The sequence below is a fragment of the Branchiostoma lanceolatum genome, chromosome 19 (assembly GCF_035083965.1).
Source record: "Branchiostoma lanceolatum isolate klBraLanc5 chromosome 19, klBraLanc5.hap2, whole genome shotgun sequence".
Lineage (NCBI taxonomy): Eukaryota > Metazoa > Chordata > Leptocardii > Amphioxiformes > Branchiostomatidae > Branchiostoma > Branchiostoma lanceolatum.
Genome location: NC_089740.1, coordinates 5813634 through 5833602, shown reverse-complemented (window position 1 = coordinate 5833602; position 19969 = coordinate 5813634). Strand labels below are relative to the sequence as shown.

Genomic DNA, 19969 nt, shown 5'->3' with positions numbered 1-19969 from the left:
GTAGACATTTGCCATCAAATTTGCATAGTCTGTGTGGTAAGGCAGCAGAGAGAACGTTTTCCCACTGTATAAATGTCCCATTTGTCTATATCATGCATTAAATATGATATGCTGGCTGGGAAGGGATATAACTATTCTGCCAGCGGTACTATTAAGTATATTACTCGCACCTGCGACCAGATACATGTCTTCCTCAGGGCGATATAAAACACCGGCTTATCCGTCAACCAATTAATATCTTCCCATAGCCATTTTGAAGGTCAAATTACCGATATTCCTACCATTCCATCTCAAAGTTAATACTGCATTATATCATGTGGTGTTGAAACCTTGTTTTAGTGGTTGAAAATAGACAGGAATAAATAATGCGTGTATAATGCTATAATTGCTTGAATGATAAAATATAGGCTGTTAGATTTCCCGGTGTGAATTTGTCGTCCTAATCTGATCATGACACTGAAGGGTATTAGGAGGATTTAATACCAGACTTATCGTGTAATTAGAAAGAATGTGCAAAAGGGATATTAAACACATTATCATGGTAAAAGATGATCGATACCCAAGATTATAAGACCCAGGTTTTTGCTAGGATAGGAGCATATTTTTGTGAGTTGCTTAGTCATTTTCAAAGCCAAAACTGACTCAAAATTGTCTCCTAGGGACTATTATAATATAGAAAATGAAATTTGTGGCATGTATTGTTTGTATAGCCCTAAAATTACCACATGCAAACTTTTCCTACATTCTACAATATCAAAAATTTTGGGGAAATTTCTGGGCTTGAATCATGTCAGAGGAAACTTAAAGCCAAACTGACTATATATGAACTAGAATTTGACTATTCAAAATTGGTGACTCAATTGATAACACTCACATACTATGATAATACTATATTTATCATTTATCATTTCCCTTGCTCAGTATATTGTTTTGAGCTTGGTCGTGATGACATGTAATTTTAGTAGTATACATTAGAAAGTTTCTTCAAATCTATATCATTTCTAAATTTGCCCTATAAATACACCTTCATTGTCTAATTAAATTACATTTACCATAACCTGAACATATATGAGATAAATGAAGCTAACGAGTTAATAATCACCCGTTATAATTACAGCAATTCCCTAGAATGTATTGTCGACTATGATGGATAATCAACACATCACCAGATGTTGTTACAAGATAACAAATAAATTTACTACAACAAAAAAGCAAAGAAACATATATGTATGGGCCTAAATTTAATTTCAAATCCATCACATCAAGCTGAAATTTACACGAAACTGGCTATGGCAGTTTTATTGCCAAGCAACTACAGTTGACTATTTTTGCCCTTAGGCTACATGGATTTGACTATATGGATTACATCATCTGGTAACCCCAAAACTAATGTGAGGGTGAAAACAAATATTAAACAAGTTTGGAAAAAAAGGTGTATTCATTATGAACATGAAATCTAAGGTTTAACAAATGACTAAACACACAGAGCATGGAATACTGAACAATAGATTTTTCATTTTTGCTCTTTCTTTGACTTTGGAATTGTCTTTGGTATTCTATTCGTCTTCCGATGTTCTATTTTCTTAAATTTCGGCATGTATATTTTGAATTCTCATTTTCCAGCTGATTTGTATGGTCTACAGTATGGCCGAAGAACAGCCAATCACTAACCATATATGGCAATGTATGGCTTTTACAATCTGCCCCTCAGAAAAACAGAACTCTGTTGTTTGACCTTTTAAATTGAAAACAAGAAAATATTATCTGTGAATAGTTTTATGAGATTCAATTTGGTAGATCAATTGAAAACAATTCTATTTTTCTCTTCAAATGTTTCCACAGTCTACATGTATCTGCTGTCTTCCTCTAAATGAAATTGTCCTAAGTATCAGATAGAAGAAATTACTAAAGTATGCATTTGCTGAAATAAAATTTTCTGCTACACATTTTAGCACCCTTACAGCAAGATTGTAAATTAATAGGGCCAGTTCAAGGCCAGTAAGTACTATACACTACCCATGGTTGTACTAATGCATCAGAGGATTTGAAGTCTGGCCGGGCTTTGAGTTGGCCCGGGCTTTGAGTTGGCAGAATGGCAAATTTTTGTGGCTTGCTGCCAAACCCTGAGAGCAATGGGACATGATATATTTTGATCAACGACTGCAAGGCTTTGGTTTCCTCTACGAAAATGTCAAGTTCAAGCCGCATACATTTTGTATGCAAGTGTTGTTTGACACAGCTTTAAACTTTAACAATGTGAGGATGAAGAATTGAGAACCCGAATGACAGTGTAATCTTCGCCGCGCGGCGTCGTTTCCCGTCAAAGGACGTGTCTAAGATGGACAGCTGTAATTACTGTTCCGAGAAAATCAAGGAAATTGCTTGCTTACGTACAGAGCTTGAAAAATCAGGTGCCTCAGATAAGTCTGAATCTTAAATTGCAAACCATCACTTGAAGCTTAAGTACATGTCTACATGATGAGTCTACCACTCTACTAGCATGAGAGTTTGCCAAGCATGATTGAATCTATGTTATACATCAAAGACTTACTTCGGGAGAATTTTCTCCCGAGCAAATAATCGAAGAAGGCAAGATGCCAACAGTTTTGAAGGCCTGTGTAGTCATGATATGTTATAACTCAGAATAAGGAGTAACAGTATTTTACCAGCCTTTATCACCTATCTGCAACTGTTGGCAAAAATCTACCACCGGAAAATAAAGCTGATTGGATTTAACAAACTTTAAGATACATGATTCCTTTATTTTTTTGAAGGACAATATTCACTTCTTTTACCTCCCTTGGTTACACTGACTATAGCTATCATTTTGTTTTGTATTACTCTAACATAGCTGATTTTAGTAAGAATTGTATACCTTGTTCTTGTTTAGATACTGAACACCACCCCTTAGTTGGGATAAAGTGTTCAGGGGTAGTAGTGCACACTTATTGGCACTTCCTCAGGTGGTTTGGGACTTCCGCAATTTAGCCCCTTGCCCTTGGCTAGTGTGTGATCAAATAAACCATCTCATCTTATCTCACTTGTACAGTTTGCATTATCATCATAATATTGCTCATTGCCCCAAAGACTTTCAGTTATCGTTATTACAATATTTCTAGCATCTTACCTTGGGTTATGTGGAGGCCCAGTTTCTGCGATCACTTCGATGGATGCCTTGACATGGCGCGACTGTGCATACTCCATCAGAGCGCTGATGGGGTTCTTGTTCAAAGCAGCGAAGGTCTCGTTGTTGAGAACCGGGGCGGCTTGTCGCTCAAGCGGCGCATTAGGGGCGTTGCCACCTTCTCCCGCCTGGTTGGGGTTAGTCTGGAATGCTGAGTTTTGCTGGATGAGCCCAGGTGGGCTAGGAGGGACGGAAAACTGGCCGGTACCGTTCATGGTACGTCCGTCTTGGAAATTGGGTGCAGGCGCGCCGCTGGCTGTGTTTTCCATGATGCTTCGTTGTGACATGTGTGCTTTTCCTGCAGCGAGGATGGTCCAGCATGGCGGACAGTCGTTAATCTTAGCGACGAAGCCCTTGTTCTGGAGTGCGTACAGTGTGGGGTTGATGTCCTTCTTAGTCTGGAAGCCCAGGGCCTTTGCGAGGTCAAGTGAGGTCGTCTTCTGGTTCTCTCGTTTTGCAAGCTCGATGAGGGTTTCCAAAGCGAGATCCCGTTCTGCGGGCTGGATGCTTGGCTGTGCTGGGGCTCCCAGCATCTGCAGCGCGGTGTCCACAGTGAAGGAAGACGGAGAACTTCGAGAGCCGTTGGTAGCCGCCGTTTCCAAGGGCGTGTCCCCCGCCTCCATGGAAGTGGGGGAGGGCGGGAGGTTGGTGAGACGTGCTGCTTCTACGACTTGCCACAGCGGCGGCACATCGTTCACCTTTTTCACCAGGCCCTTCCGTTGCATAGCAAAGAGTGTTGGGTTGATTTCCTTTTTCGTGCGGAAACCGACCATCTTGGCTAGATCGTTGGAGTTGATTGGGCTATCTGCTCTGGAGAGGGCCGCCAGCAGCCTGTCTTCTAGAGACCCTGCCGCGAACTGGGACGAAGCTGGCGCGGGATTGGCAGCCTGGGGTACTGCTGGGGGCGAAGGTGGCATCCCATTTGCTCCCTGGACATTCACGCCTTCCTGCACCTGTTGAGGCATGGAGGCCAGATTCTGGTTATGGTCGATGTCTATCGGTTCTGACTTCACCTGCCAGGTGGGTGCCACGGACTGGGGAGGGGCGCTCGGGCCAGGAATGGGACCGTTTTGATACTTTGGTGAGGGTGTCTGTCTCTCGTTCTTCACGCCTGGACTCATACGCTGCTCGTTGGGGTAATACATAGGTTGCTCGTATCTCACCGAGTCTATTCTGTCTCCGTTCTGGAAGTCGCTGCGAGCATCGTAGTATTCGTACTCGGGTTCACGCTCCTGCATTCGGTTGGGTCCAGGGTGGTTGAGGTGGTTGGGTATTGCTGTGACACCTTGGACAAGCCCCCAGCGTGGGGGTGTCTCTGAGACCTACACAGAAAAAAAAAATCATGAAATCTGAAATATAATTAAAAAAAACTGTTCTCCAACTCAAGAAATTTCACTCATCGGAATTTTCAACCAAATCACTCGGTCTTTATCAGCTATTTGACCCAAGTGCTGTAGACACGTGATTACGTACGTGTGACATCAGCACTGGGTCAAAGGTTGTCAGAAGTTGGTGCCGCCCCGTCCTGATGAGCGAAATTTCTTGAGTTGGAGATCAGTTTATCCCTCATTATGTACTTAATTACTCAGATGAACTTTCATGCTAAAAACTCAAACACGGTGGCTTGTGACAAGCATGATGAAGTAGTCATCTTTAAAAGGCTTGTCTGAGCGGACAAACATTCAAAGTCACATTTTGAATGATGATTGCATCTTGTAAGTTCTGGTCATCATGTTTTGGAGCCTATTGGAGCCTGGATGCCATCCTAGTTGTATTTTTAAATGCCATGCTTCCATACTTTGTAAGAGGTGAGTGTGGGAGAGGCAGAAAACCAACTAGGATGGCACCCAGACTATCTACAGAATGGGTGAATATGATTCTAAGAACTGAATCTGATAAACTAGATGAAGAATTATGGTTGTTCTCACCTTGACTAAGAGGCCCCGTTTTTGCATAGCATACAGGGTGGGGTTGACTTGCTTGCGGCTGGCCAGACCAAGGTGGTTGGCAATCTCGGTGGGGTCCTTCGGCTCCTGGAACTGCACCAAGAAGGAGATGATCGCATCCCACCTCTCCTGTGTGTAGCCATTCTCGGGACCCTGCACAATACAACAATGATAGGTAAGTTTCAGGTAACTGTGACTGTGTGGTACTGATGTTGCTGTCCTTGGTGCTGAAACCACAATGGTTGTTAAGGTTATTGAAGTAGGTCACAATTTTCTAAGAGATGAAAATGAAAAGAAGACATTTGGGGGAAACTACGAACTGGCCCTAACTCTAAACAACGATGTGTAAGTTTCAGGTAACATGGTGTGAGCTTGGAATTCCTGAGACTTTCTGGTGCTGATGTGGTACTGTCTTTGGTGCTAAAATCATGGTGGTCGTTAATGTTATTGTGGTTAACAATATGTGCGATTGTGTTGTAGAAATGTTGCTGTCCTTGGTGGTGAAATCATAGTAGTTGTCCAGGATATTGTGGTACCCTTTGATATATCTAAAAACAATAACCCCAAGTACATGTATTGTTTATTGTTATCAGAATAAAGTCTTTGCAGTTGGGAGCAATGGATAGTGCCTGGCTGGGGGTCTACAAGATTCAAAAAGTATTCAAAGTGATGCCGCTATGTCTGTGCAAAGCCCTAAATCGATATACAACAGCTGATCCTGACATATGGGCGGGCAGATTACTGCCAATCTGCATCAGCTCATTTACCACATGGTTATCAGAAAAGTTGGCATGCAGATAGCCTTAATCTGTTATACCATTAGGAGAGCTAGACAGATTGTATGTATATGAACATCTAAACAACAGACCACACCAAGCTAATTACTTGGTCGTTGAATTGGGCCGTCCCATTATCTATATCTAATTCTAGAAAAGAAAAAAAATCACCTGAACACTAAAGGTATGTATAAACCCCGAAATGCACAAATATTAGCTACCAATAGTTGAAGAACATTCTTGTTTTCCTAGTCATGCCAATACTTTATCCACCTTCAGGTTTGCAGCAGTTAAAAATTGTTAATGAGATATTCACAACTATTCGAGGCCTTCTCTGCTATCTATTGTGCCCTATATATCTTGCCTGTGGCTTTATGCATTTCTCATAAAGCGGAAACCATTCAGGGTCAAGGTTCATGTCAAACACCATCTTCAAGTTTGCAGTAGCTGCAAATTGTTTATAAATTATTCACAACTATTCAAGGAATTTTCTGCCATCCTTTGTGCCTGTGGCTTTATCTGTTTCTCAAAAAGCAAAAACCATTTAGGGTCAAGGTTCAAGTTAACAAGGTTCAAGTTAGCACCATCTTCAAGTTTGCAGCAGTTTATAATGTGAAATATTCACAACTATTTGAGGCATTTTTTGCCCTCCATTGTGCCCAATCATGACAGCCGCTTTATCCGTTTCTCACAAAGCGGAAACCATTCAGGGTCAAGGTTCAAGTTAACACCATCTTCAAGTTTGCAGCAGTTTATAATGTGAAATATTCACAACTATTTGAGGCATTTTTTGCCCTCCATTGTACCCAATCATGACAGCCGCTTTATCCGTTTCTCACAAAGCGGAAACCATTCAGGGTCAAGGTTCAAGTTAACACCATCTTCAAGTTTGCAGCAGTTACAAATTGTTTATGAAATATTCACAACTACCTAAGGCTTTCTCTGCTGTCTATTATGCCCTATCATGCCTAGTTCTGGCTTATACATTTCTCACTAAGCGGAAACCATTCACCAATGCCACCGCTGCCACATGAGCAGCTACGGCGCCATGTTGTTCACGCAGTTGTTCGTGCTCGGAATACCGTCACTTAATTGACCCAGCGTGGTCGGGTCTGTCTACGGTCTCTCTTGGGAGCGGAAAGACCTGTCTCAGCGAGAAAAGCTGATGTAATCTATCATAATTCTACCTCTCATTTCCCGAAGCCAGTTTCTGTTGTGAGCAGTTGATTAAAAGTGACACCGACTCAGAAATCCACCCCATGTATCATGGTATTTGGACACATTCAATACAAGGGAAACAAAGCTGAATAGCGCAATGCTGCCGATCATTTACAAAATGACTAAAACGTTCACCTTACCAATCGTTATTTCTGTTATCTCCTTTGCACAGAAGCAAATAATGTCTAATTTGTTTTCTGTTTAAAATCAAAATGCCACATTTATCAAAATGTGCATATTGCCGAAACAAAATAATGAAAATTCTCGACAGAGACAAATCACCAGATATTTCACTTACCAGTAAAAGGTACTAAGATTAAGGTTTATGAAATATTTCATACCCTCCTTGATGCAGGATTGTTTAATTTGAATACTCTTCTTGGTTTATACTTTATATTCAAATCCTTTAATCATTCACATTCTGTCTAATCATTCCTTTAGATTTCCTTTATTCATTTGCAGCATTTATGTACATTCATGATATGAAAGAATATAATACAATGAGTGTATATGGACACATCTGGCACATCAATACGACAGTAATACCTCATGTGCATACATCGATTATCAAATCAGGGTATGCGGAGAGTATTTATCCCTAACACTGAGGAGTGGGCCAACCGTATCATGAGGATAAAGTAGTGCAAAATTAATAGAAAGGATATTCTGGACTGTTCCATTTCAACATGTTGGTAGGTAGAAAGTATAAATTGTTCTCAGAATCTTTTAATTTAAAATTTCCACATCAATTCCAATGAGATCTTAAATAGATAGGATATTTTCATCACAAGGGGAATTCTGAATTGTAGTAAAGCCTCCTGAAGTATAAGTGTTACATGTATTTGGTTGGACCAGGTATGAAGTTAGCATGTCTAGAAAAAGGGACTAAAGTGCATTTTATACAATGTCATGAAAATTTAAAGCATTAAAAGTGGAAATGCAGTTGGAATGTGTATCATGATCAGATACTAAATGGCTTGAATATATTTGAAACAAACCTTTGGGGAAAATTTACATCTAAATGACTGAATTCTCTTGAGTGTTTGAATAGGTATGTCACAAATATGCCAACTGGTGTGAAGCCAAATTTCTGGCCTTACCAAATAATTGCCCCAACACTAAAAGGGGGTTTCCAGTATACCTGAGGTGAGAGAAGTGTGTCACAGTCTTGTGGCATGGTGATTTTCAAGCAGAAGTCTGATCGGAATTTGGGAGGAGGGGTCGCGCTATGGAGACTAACCCTAACCCTAACTCGACCCTAGCCCTAATCGCTAGCCCTCACCCTAAACCTATTCACAACCCTAACACCATATGCACCCTCGGAGCAGAAATCTGGCGGGGCAGAAATTTGGCATCACACTGGCATCCTGTAGAGAAAGATCAATAGTCACGTGTACTAGACAGAAGACATATCCCCCCAGGGAAAATCTCTCTCACATTATCAGGAGAACATTACCACCAAGTAAATTGTGGCTCCTTAATTGCAATCATGAATCACAGGACGGCAGACTGCTCCGTCAATTAGGGTCGCACTCTGCACCTGTCTGCTTGCATCTTAAAGACGACAGGCGTGAGGGAATACACAGGGTTCAAGGTTACTAGAACATCAACTGGCAGGTGCATCACAGAAAATGGTGGAAGGTGGGGAGGGGGGCAAAAATTGCAAACTGAAAATCAAGTCCTTAGCTTGCAAATTTAACATTTGGCCATGAATTTACTTCATCTTCTACATCTACTCATCACCATTATTACACAATTTTGTTAGATATTATTGGATATTTTCAGTTCACTAACGCATATGCATCGGTATTCAACTTTAAATGCTTATGGACTGTAACTGCAAGTTTGAATGATGATGAGGATTTAGAGAGAGAGGGAGACTATATCATATATTTAGTTGCCCCTTTTAACCATTCATTTCTTATGAATATTTATAGAGATAAAACTGCAACACTAAGTGTTGTGTAATTGAATGCAAAATTTCAGTCATAAAAATAGGAACTGTATTTGTTCAAGCCAGAGCATGTATAACAACAAAAGCCCGACACCATTATGTTCCAATACCCCTATGTTTTGACACCCCTATGTTTGGGTTTAGGGTTAACAGGGGTTTTGGAACATAGGGGTGTGACCATGTGCACATTAGATGATGATAAATTTTTTGAATATTAATCTGATAAAAGTGGCAGCCATATTGTTCCATTCCTACCTTCCATTTTTCTCAGAACAATGTTGATAATTCAAATATTTTTTTCAACTGTCAAAGATACCCTAAATCACAGCTTTACAATTATAGTGTTTGCAGGAAAGAGAGACAACAACATTTTAAGTAAATGACTACATATAGTGCACAGGGCAACACAATGTACAACCTTTGCATACACTAGCAACAGGAAGGTGTCAGAAGTAATCCATACGTGTCCCTCACGTACGATTTACCACGCGATACACAAAGTTACGTACGTCAGCAGACATTGCACAAGGGTGTCGTTAGCGCCAGAAGGAAATTGCCGACAGTGATCAGGATGGTTCATCTGTGCACGTATTACTACCTAACTCTTAGAGAATTACTGTAAATGCAGAAATGTTCGCGGTGGTTTTATGTTCACGGTTTTTGTGGCGACCATTTCACCACAAACTTAAAACCACCGCAAATATTTTTGTCCAATATAGTAGCAGTATGTGACTTAAGTGCTGCAGCAGACTTAAAACCACCGCAAACATTTCATTTTCGCCTTAAAGCGAAATAAAAACCAAGCAAATTTAAATGCATTTTGCGGCGACCGTTTCACCACGAACTTAAAACCGCCGCAAACATTTTTGTCCAATATTGTAGAAGTGTGTGACTACAGCAACTGCCGCAAACTTTTAAGTTTTAAAGAACCACTGCAAACACTTCATTGCCTTAGCGCAAAATAAAAACCACGCGAACTTAAATGCATTTGCAGTATATAATCAGGGTTTTTTCTGAACAAGGGAACAGGGGAGCTGCTCCCTTATTTTTCATAATCAATCATGTACCCTTTTACCCATGGGAACATATTGTGCCAAAAGTTGGTAAACCTGCTAAAGGCCATGCATATCACTCACCGTATTGTTTCCCGCACAATTGTATTCAATAGTAAATTCTATAAAGAAATACACAAACAAACAAAAGGTGGAAAAATTCTACTTGGCCACTATTTCAGGTTGTAGCTACATGTGCAACTGTAACTTGTCTGAGCATAATTTTAATTTTTTTTCAAACTGGACTATCCCCCCCTCCTCCCTCTTGGTTGCTCTACTCTCTTGCATTGCCTATTAATTTTTTAGAAAAAAAAAGGAACTGATAGTGGAAAAGAATGTGAAGAAAAGAGGACTTCTTACAAAGATCTCAATCTAAGGTTTCTTCAAATCTGGGTAGAAATTTGATTGATAATGCCAACAGTCAGAAAAGAAAGTGACAAGCATGCAAATGCCCCAATTCCATCAAAAACATCAATATAGCAGTCTAATCTTTTTCAGAGTTGTGAATAAGAAATCTGTATCATAATTTGATCTCCTAATGCTGTGACCTTCAAAAATAAGATATGCAAATCTGCTGGTATTATAGTTGCATACTTCATGATTATGCCATCAGCAAACTATAATAAATCTTCATTATAATCATTCACTGTGGCATTTTTTTCACAGGTTAAGTGGCAGGTAGCTTGTTATCTACGTTTCCAGGTGGTAACTTTGACAAGAACAAATGAAGTTTGAAATGGGTGCTGTCAGTTATATGGTGTTTATTACCAACATAGTTATCAGATAGAACATCTTAGCCTTATTTCATACCTGTCAAGAGTTTTGACTAATGTACATTTTGAGACAAATCGCCGTTATTTCACAGAGATGATTAATTGTAAGAGCTCGGATTGAACAAAGTTCAGGCTTAGAAATGAAAGAACTGCATTTTCACAATGAAAAGTTATGTCACAGTGTGAAAATGTAGAGTAATGGTGATTCATGTCTAAAAAAGGAACAATGAATTTTAAGTTTTGTTAATATGAACAGAATCAAGCTGAACATCCTATTACACTGGAGGTTTATAAGTTTTAATCTAATTAACATTTTTATTTAACACCAACCAATGGGGATGGCAAATGAGACCCACTGAAAAAGTTTTATCCTGTGTAACTGGCTGAAATATACCCCTAGGCAGAATATACCCATGTAAAGGCCAGGGGTATAATCTGGCCTGCTATACTGGTTGCTTGGTATGCAACAACACGGTATGTATGAAAAAGTATTTTGAACCCTGGGATATAGTTTGCCAGGGTTGTGGTTGTTTCATTTCCCTGCTAGTCTATTTCATTCATTTTCCCTGTCTACAGTAAATTCATTTACTTTCGTGGTGGTATATTTTGCGGTAGGAGGAAAAAGTAGGTTTTCGCCATGTTACGAATTTGCAGTTGGAACAATTCTGTTGTACAGTAATCAAACCCGGGAGATGTACTTGCGAAACTTAAGATTTGCGGTAGAGCAACTGTGGCAAAAAACAAACAAAAATAAAACCAGTGTGAAAGTTCCGCAATTCACAGCATCAGCTAGAAAGTCAAAGTACTAAAATACAGGAGAATGATGGATGATTAGTTCAAGATGGAGGACCCACAAAGATAGCAGTTCCCCAAGAGTCACAAAGACACATTTTCAAAGGTCTTATCTCTAAGACTGTAGGGAGAATATCTGAAGATTCCTGGCCCTGGGATTGCCTGTCTTCTAGATCATAGATAAGACCAACTACATTCACAAAAACCCAAGTGCCAAGATTACTGTTTACAGTCAGAAAGCAGGTAAAAGATGGATTACTTAAGACTGGAAGACCAAGTAAGTTTAAAAGACCTCCTTGAGAAGACACACTCATGCAATCTGGCTGCTTAGAAGTTACAGCACTTCCCAAGATATCCGTCAGCCTTTTTCATGGGTTTAATCTAAGAATATAGAGGGCAAGTCCTAACAGGAGATTTCTTGCCCAGGGACTTATGCATATTGCAGAGGTCATAGATAAGAGCCGGTATTTCTTGGAATTTGAGTTCAAGGCTCACTGCAGGTAGAAAGACGGATTGCTTCGTGATTAAATACACACAGAGGAAATGGTCCCATACATGTATGTTACATCACACTCCAACATTCTGGGAGATTTTCATAGGTCTTATCTCCAACTGTGTCATAGGAATGTCTTCGATAGAACCTGTTTGACACAACACATCTCAAGATGACATCTGTAGGATTCTCAAATGCCTTTTCAAGGTCTCATCTCTAAGAAGTGTTGTGTATGCAGAATGTCTCGGGATTTCTGGCCCAAGGACAACTGCTGGTCAAGGTCACAGATAAGAAAAACAACATCCAGGAAGGCTCACTGCAGGTGTGCGAAGATGGATTGCAACTTGATAAAAGACACACAAAGGAAAAGGTCCCTTAGATATTACATCACAATCCAACATGGGTCCTCCTAGGAGATTTTGAAAGGTTCTATCTACGTACTACTGTGTCATTGGAATGTCTTGGTAGAAACAGTTTGCTTCCCTGGAGTCACAGCACATCTCAGGATGACATCCGTAATCTTCTCAAAGGCATTTTCAAGGTCTCATCTCTAAAACTGTGTGTAGAATGTCAGAAGATTTCAGGCCCAAGGACAACTGATGGTGAAGGTCACAGATAAGGGCAACGACTTCTCAAAGTTTGAGGCTTCACATTAAGTAGTTGCAGCCTTGCAGGGAATTGAAGTTACTTAAAGTCCTCCCGCGCCACTTGGTGGATCTTATGGTGTGCATGCTCATCTCCGATTTGCAGCCCTTGGGCCACACAACTTTGTGCAAGTCTCTACAGTAGGGGGCTAGTCTGCTGGTAGTGATGTGTGTGTTTAACTTCCATAAGCTCTTTCCCAAAATGCTGAGTGCTGAGCAGAGAAAGCAGCATGAACCTTTCTTAAAGTCTTTGGTATGCCCCGTCCGGGGATCGAACTCATGACCTACCGTGTGCAAGGCAAACACCCATTAGGCCACTGCACCGGTTTTATTGCAGGAGTTGAAGTACCTCAAAGATTTAGCAATCATACCACACTCTACACTTGCGGATTCCCGGGAGCATTTCAAAGGATGACAATTCAATAGGCATTTAGTAAATGGTAGGTCTTACAAGGAAATTTCTGACCCATGGACCAATGGTATTGAAGGGTAACGGTAGGAATAAATATTTCCACGAACTTGTGTTCGAGGTCTCTTCTTCAAATTCAGCATGTGTAATAACCTCAAGGGTGGATTCCCCACAACAGCAGTTACAGAACATCCCTCAAAACACCTGGCCCATGGACTAGATAGATAAGAATATTTCCAAGAAGTTGAGTTCAAGGCTTATTTCTTCAAATTCTGAAGGTGTAAGAAGCTAGATGGCTTACTCAAGCTAGGATGGATACGCCACAAAAATCATAGCAAAACACCTGGCTGGATAGACAAATACATGTACAAAGTCTTCCAGGAAGTCGACTTCAAGTTCAAGGAAATTTATTCAAATTCAGCGGGTGTATAAGAAGCTGGATTAATCAAGGGTGGATACGCCACAAAAATAATGGTTACTGATGGTTACAACACATCACAACAAAACACCTGGCTGGATAGATAATCATACCAGTAGATCTTCCAGGAAGTGGACTTCAACATCAACAACGCAATTTCTTCAAATTGAGCAGGTATAAAAAGCTGGATTAGTCAAGGAAGAATACCCCACAAAAATTATGATTCCTGATGGTTACAATACATCATAAAAAAGCACCTGGCCTAGGGACTGGAAAGATAATTGCAAAATCTTCCAGGAAGTCAACTTCAACTTCAAAGCAATTTCTACAGAATTCAGCAGGTGTAAGAAGCTGGATTAGTCAAGGGTGAATACGCCAAAAAATAATGGTTCCCCATGGTTACAGCACATTGTAACAAAACACCCGGCCCTGGACTGGATAGATAATTACAAAATCTTCCAGGAAGTCAACTTTAACTTCAAGGCAATTTCTTCAAATGAAGGTGTAAGAAGCTGGATTACTGAGCAATGGATGGCCTTCAAAATGTAATGGCTCCTCTGAAGTTTAAAGCATGTCTCAATAACACATCTGGCCCTGGGTGATAACGTTGATGCCAACACTATCATATTTTTCCAGGAAGAACCAAGATATTATGCATTTTTCCAGGAAGACCCAAGCTACAGCATTACTGTTATAGCTTGAAGGTTAGTTTTAACAGGCAGTGACATACATGTGAGGTTGTGTGTTATGCTGATGGGCATTTACACCTTTCATATTACACAGATAGAGATCATAGGGGCTACCTGAATTGGATAACTTGTTTCTTGGTCAACTCCTGTGAAAATGGTAAAAATGTACCTAACAGTGATACAATTTATTCATCCATTTGCTATGTTATGTCTACTTGTGAAGTTAACAAAACACATTGAATTGAATGTGTGGTCAGATAATGAACAGCAGTTCTACTAAATTTGAGATCAGCAAATGTGTTGCTTCTAACACCTTGTACATTGTTTCGATCTGCCAATTAAGACAGATAACCTTAAACATGGCTCAAGCAAAAAATCGGTAATCCCTATTAAGAAACTTTTCAGACCAAGTAGCATTTTGAATTTAAGAAACTTAACTTAAAGTAAAACAGATGTATAACAAAATCATGCTATACCAGAAAAGACAAAAGAGCTGTTATCAAGTGAAATAAGAATGACATAGATTGAACTGCAACTGTCATTTGTTTTGACTTGAATGATACACTTCTGCGCCATACATACCATTTTAGTATGCAATAGAGATTTCTGTATGTTGAACTATGGACTGCTTTAACATTTAAGAGTCCCACAAGGCAGAGATGAACTTCTTTTTCTTAACACTGAAGACAATTGCTCACTTCTAGAGGGCTTAACTGTCGTAAAAGGATAGTAGCACCAAGGGAATGCTTGATGTTAACAGTTAGACTTTCAGCACCCTGGAGAAAACCTGAAATTAATGACTACATCTTTTAACAGCTTTGGTTTTTCCATTACTTTCCTCAAATCAAACACTGACCCCACATTGGAATGAAAAACACATCAGATGGTATACAAGGTATGTAGTAAACCCATGGCCAGGCCATTCCAACTCAATTGTTTGGTTGTTGGACTTTCTTTCATCAGTTCTCTTGCCAATGACTTGTAAAGAAATGTCCAATATTTTCAAGTTAATCATGAGCGTGAAAATGAGCGTGGGATGGCTAATGGGAACTGTATATTGTGTATATTCTGTACCTACAAAAACCGACCATACACTTCACTCCTTTGCTATCTACTACAATCTTTATATATTATTTCTTGTTTAAGATTTTTAATATTTGCTAAAACATAACATGCAGCCAAGACTGCCAATAGGCTAACGAAGGCTAGCCTCTGTAACAAGAACAGGAAAAATTACCTTGGACCACTTAATGAAAATATTCAACATGTTGAATATTATATTCAAGTGTTGGACGAGATTCACAATATCTTCAAATATTTTGCACTTAAAAGTACTGAATACCTAATGGCGAAACTCATTTACGAACATTACTGTTACGAGGGTATGTCATGGTTGCTGTCTACAGACAATGGGTCTCCTCACGGTAGTTTTCCTCCATTTCACGACACTTTGAACAACACTGATAGATGTTTGAGGTCTCTCAGGGCAGTAAATGGAGCCTGCAAAGTTCAAAGGTGTAGTAAAGAGGCAAGCATTCCAGTCACACATTAACGTTCTTTCCATTCCATCACCATGCTACCAACCACATAAAGAGGCTTAAATTCTTTAGAGTATTGTGGTTTGGAAGACATTACAATTTGTAAACATGGTACGTTCATTCCAGGGTAAATTTTTGTTATGCAGGAAAATTTTAGACAAGACAGCCAGATAGGATTGAAAAGCCTGCAAAGTTCAAAGGTGTAATAAAGAGGCAACTATTCCTGTCACACATTAACATTCTTTCCATTCCATCACCTTGCTACCAACCACATAAAGAGGCTTAAATTCTTCAGTATTGCAGTGTACAGAGATATTTAGGAAGACATACCAATTTGTACCAATGGTACGTTTATTTCCAGGGTAGATCCCTTGTTATGCAGGAAAATTTCAAACAGGGCAACCTGACAGGATTGAAAAACAGGGCTGAAAACACCCTTAAGTTCATCTTTATTTTCTCCAATACTTGATTCCTACTTGACAACCTACAGTACAGTATAAGCTGCTTGTACTTTCTCAGGAATCTAACAAAATCTTTTGAAAACTGCAGGTGGGTATTTGTTCTTTTGGATGGGTTAACCGTCAGCACTCTGAAATAGCCGTTTGGCACCCAGTTCTCTATTGGTTACAGAGTTAGGCAGTAGGGAGAGGGTTAAAGCCAGCAGCCCAGTGTAGGGGGGAGCTTCAGGAATTACTGTAAATGCAGAAATGTTTGCAGCAGTTTTATGTTCATGGTCTATGCGGTGAACTCTTTACCGCAAACTCAAAATCACCACGAAAGGTGTTAACTTTCCATTATGTGACTGTAGCGCTACTATAGTTTTAAACGCAAACTTAAAACCATTACGAACACTCCATTTTCTCTCTACCGCAAAATTAAACCCCGCAAACATTTCTGCATTTACAGTATCCTCATGACCAAGCATCAAACATCAGCTTGTATCAGAGCAAGAAACACCGCTTATCAAAAAGAGTAGGGGGGACTTGGTGTGCTTGCCAAAAAATGGTAGCCATGGCAAGAATGGTAGCCATGGCAAGCCATGGCAAGAATGGTAGCCATGGCAAGAATGGTAGCCATGGCAAGGCTGCATTGCCATATTAGATATTGAAAAGCAGCAATGCTTTGCCTCAGTTTGAGGTTGGACACTTTGCCACTTATTTTGAGCCCTGAGATGAAATGAGATTGTTCTGCTTTGAAACTCGATAACCTTGAAACGATTGCCCCCCAGTTGAGGCTATAAGAGATGGTGCTAAGTACGGAATACAAAAACTGCAGACTTGGTGGCACCAGTGGCAACATCATCACCCTATCCACAGGTATGGAAGAAAGGCTTACCATTTGGCATGCCTCTGTATACCCCGATTGATGAACTACATCCCATTGGGATCTACAACTTATCATTGACCGTATGCATGCAATTATGCAATCCTATCACTTACTGTAATTCTTGATTTGTGAACAGTAACTTAATTTTAGCTAGTACTTTGATGGTTAATAGTCAAATGCTGAAATTTCATCATCACAAACATTTGATTACTAACATTTGAGACAGAGATGTTTGTTACTACTGTTAAAATTAAATGCCGTGAACTGCTTTCTTTCCCCCCAACCACAAGGTTACCAACTGCAATACTAAATGGATTAACAGTAGCTATGTTCCCATGAAAAACAGTTATTTGGGGACTAAAAAAAAGCTAAATATAGCTAATAGTGCAGTGTGACTTTGCCACTGCTCGCATTGTCACCTCTAGACTTCACGGTGAGCATGTTAGGTTCTTAAAGGAGCATTCCACTCCAGAAGCGGGTATCATAATCACCCGGAGGACCCTTCCATTAATGCCAAAGTTCAACATCTCTTACTAATGTACCAAAAATCAAAGTCTGTCTCCCAATATGGGATAGTCTTCAAACATTTTTTTGTGTACCTTCCTAAATTACACGACTGCTTTTGTTAAGCCTTTCCCATTAACTGTTAGCAAGAAATTGTGCCTTAATGCTCCTTTAATACGAGCAGGAGTTTGATGCCCAAGGCTTACACTTGAAGCTTTTTTCTCCTCAGTGAGCTACATTCAACTGATGACCTGAGAATACATTTGTGCAAATCAAGGGCAAAGGGCAAGTGGTAAAAATTGACACAAAGAAAAAGTCACCATTACTATATTGAGCTAATAGATTTTTGCCTGAAGCCTAATGAAATATTGATGCGGTAAATGAAGGGAGAGAGCAATTCCACTGTAAAGTTAGCAGAGCATTTGCCATACCATCTGGTTTGAATCGATCCTATTGTGCGTAAAGCTAGCAGAGCATTCGGAATGCCACCTGGCCTTTACAATAAAGGATAGCAACTCTATGATGTACGGTGTACTACTTGTTACAGTGACAGATATCGTACCTACAGGTATCTGCCGATACCGACTGCTTGGCACCTTTGACCTTTTGCAGACGTCACACTTCGGTTCAGGTCATGTGACATAGGCTTCGGGTCATTTCAACTTGAGAAGGATCAGAAAACCGATTGAAAGCTTGTTGGTAAGTGCTTTAGATGTACTTTGTGTACAGAAATAGCATACAAAATCTTTATACCGTCACAGATGAACTTTTATTCAAAGGAATCATCTTTGAAGTTTAAGATTAGCAATACAATAATCAATATAAAGTGTAGCCCCCCATTGACAAGTTTTTTTTTTAATTTCCTTTTTTTTACATTGACACATGGCATTTCCGTTTTTTACAGTCCCAAATACATCAAAACAAGAAAATGTCTCCCTAGCAAGATACAAAGGAACTACAGCATATCCCAAAGGAACAATTGCTGTTGGCAAACATTGTTTCTTTGTCTTATGTTGTAGAAATGATGGAAAAGGTTATTGCTGAGGGAATACATACAGTATCAAAATAAGAAGTTCAGGGATCCTTTTGTTTTACTCAAAAGGTTAGTGTATAGATGCTGCTTTATCTCTATAAACAAGCAGTGAAATATTGTTACAAAATAATATATCATATATATTGAATACTGTGAAAAGAATTTGCATTTCCAGGTATTGATCTAATGAATTGGTATATACACTTTGTCACAACTGAAAATTGCAATTTTTCTCTACTAACCGCAATTTGTATCATAATACATTTTCACTTCCAATTTTCAAAATATATAGCATCTTTTTTATGATCTCAAAATTTAGAAATAAAATAGTATGAATCGACCACAGAATTTTCCAGCCCAGTGCATAAATCATGTATACTGCTATTCCATATTGCAGCCTACAGAAGAATCGAGCTAGACATTATGTCATTTTTTGCTGTCCAATTTTGTAGTCCTTTGTTCGATGTCTATTGTTGTGCTATACAATGCAGCACATGTGACGCAAGTGACAGACAGAATCACATCAACCGCTATGACTTAAGTGACCAGGTTGTGCTAGACTTTATGTCATTTTGCATAATTTATCACAGGTATACACTGTCATTAACACTGACTTCAGTTACAAATCCTACAACTTTGAAAGGTGAAAACCAGGGATTTTTAGAAATTTGAATGACAACAGTTATTTTCTTTATTTATATTTTCAATGATTTATGCCCGAGCATATTCTTTGTAAGCAATTTTCAAGACAGATTTCTAAGCCAATCAATCATTCACTTACATGTACACAGTTTGTACTTTAACCTTTATCACTCTGATGTAGCCGTTTGGCACCTAATTCTCTATTGGTTACAAGGTTAGGCAGCAGGGAGAAGGTTAAATAGATATGTACCAACTCTTTGTATAACACTGGTGAATCAGTTTACCAATTAAGGGATATAGATTAACTTGACAAAGACTTCGGCTCTGTCTTACCCTTCTGTAAGCCCTTTTGTGACCCCTTCATGGATTGATCTGCTCAGAAAAAGGGGCGAGTGTCGGTTGACTAAGCATTCATCACCCTTACAGCCATTTTGCACTTCTCTCCTCACAAAATAAATTGACTGCAACTTGCTGCTGACTCGGGAGTTTCACTTCACTGGTCTCTGACAGGAAGTAGGAGCAATGCATCATGGGAACACTGGAGCCTCTTTTTCAGACAGCAAGGAGGAGCAATGCAT

General features: G+C 39.6%; 1 protein-coding gene across 7 annotated transcripts in view; it reads right to left on the bottom strand.

Annotated features, from left to right (window-relative positions):
- The window catches only part of LOC136425242 (double-stranded RNA-specific adenosine deaminase-like), a 109783-nt gene that overhangs the window by 19801 nt on the left and 70013 nt on the right, over positions 1 to 19969 (bottom strand). For all 7 annotated transcript variants that reach the window (XM_066414051.1, XM_066414050.1, XM_066414052.1 and 4 more), the window contains 2 exons: positions 5113 to 5283; positions 3128 to 4506 (listed from right to left, as the gene is read on the bottom strand). In XM_066414051.1, the coding sequence (XP_066270148.1) occupies positions 3128 to 4506; positions 5113 to 5283 (1550 nt within the window). The remainder of the gene's footprint in view (positions 1 to 3127; positions 4507 to 5112; positions 5284 to 19969) is intronic.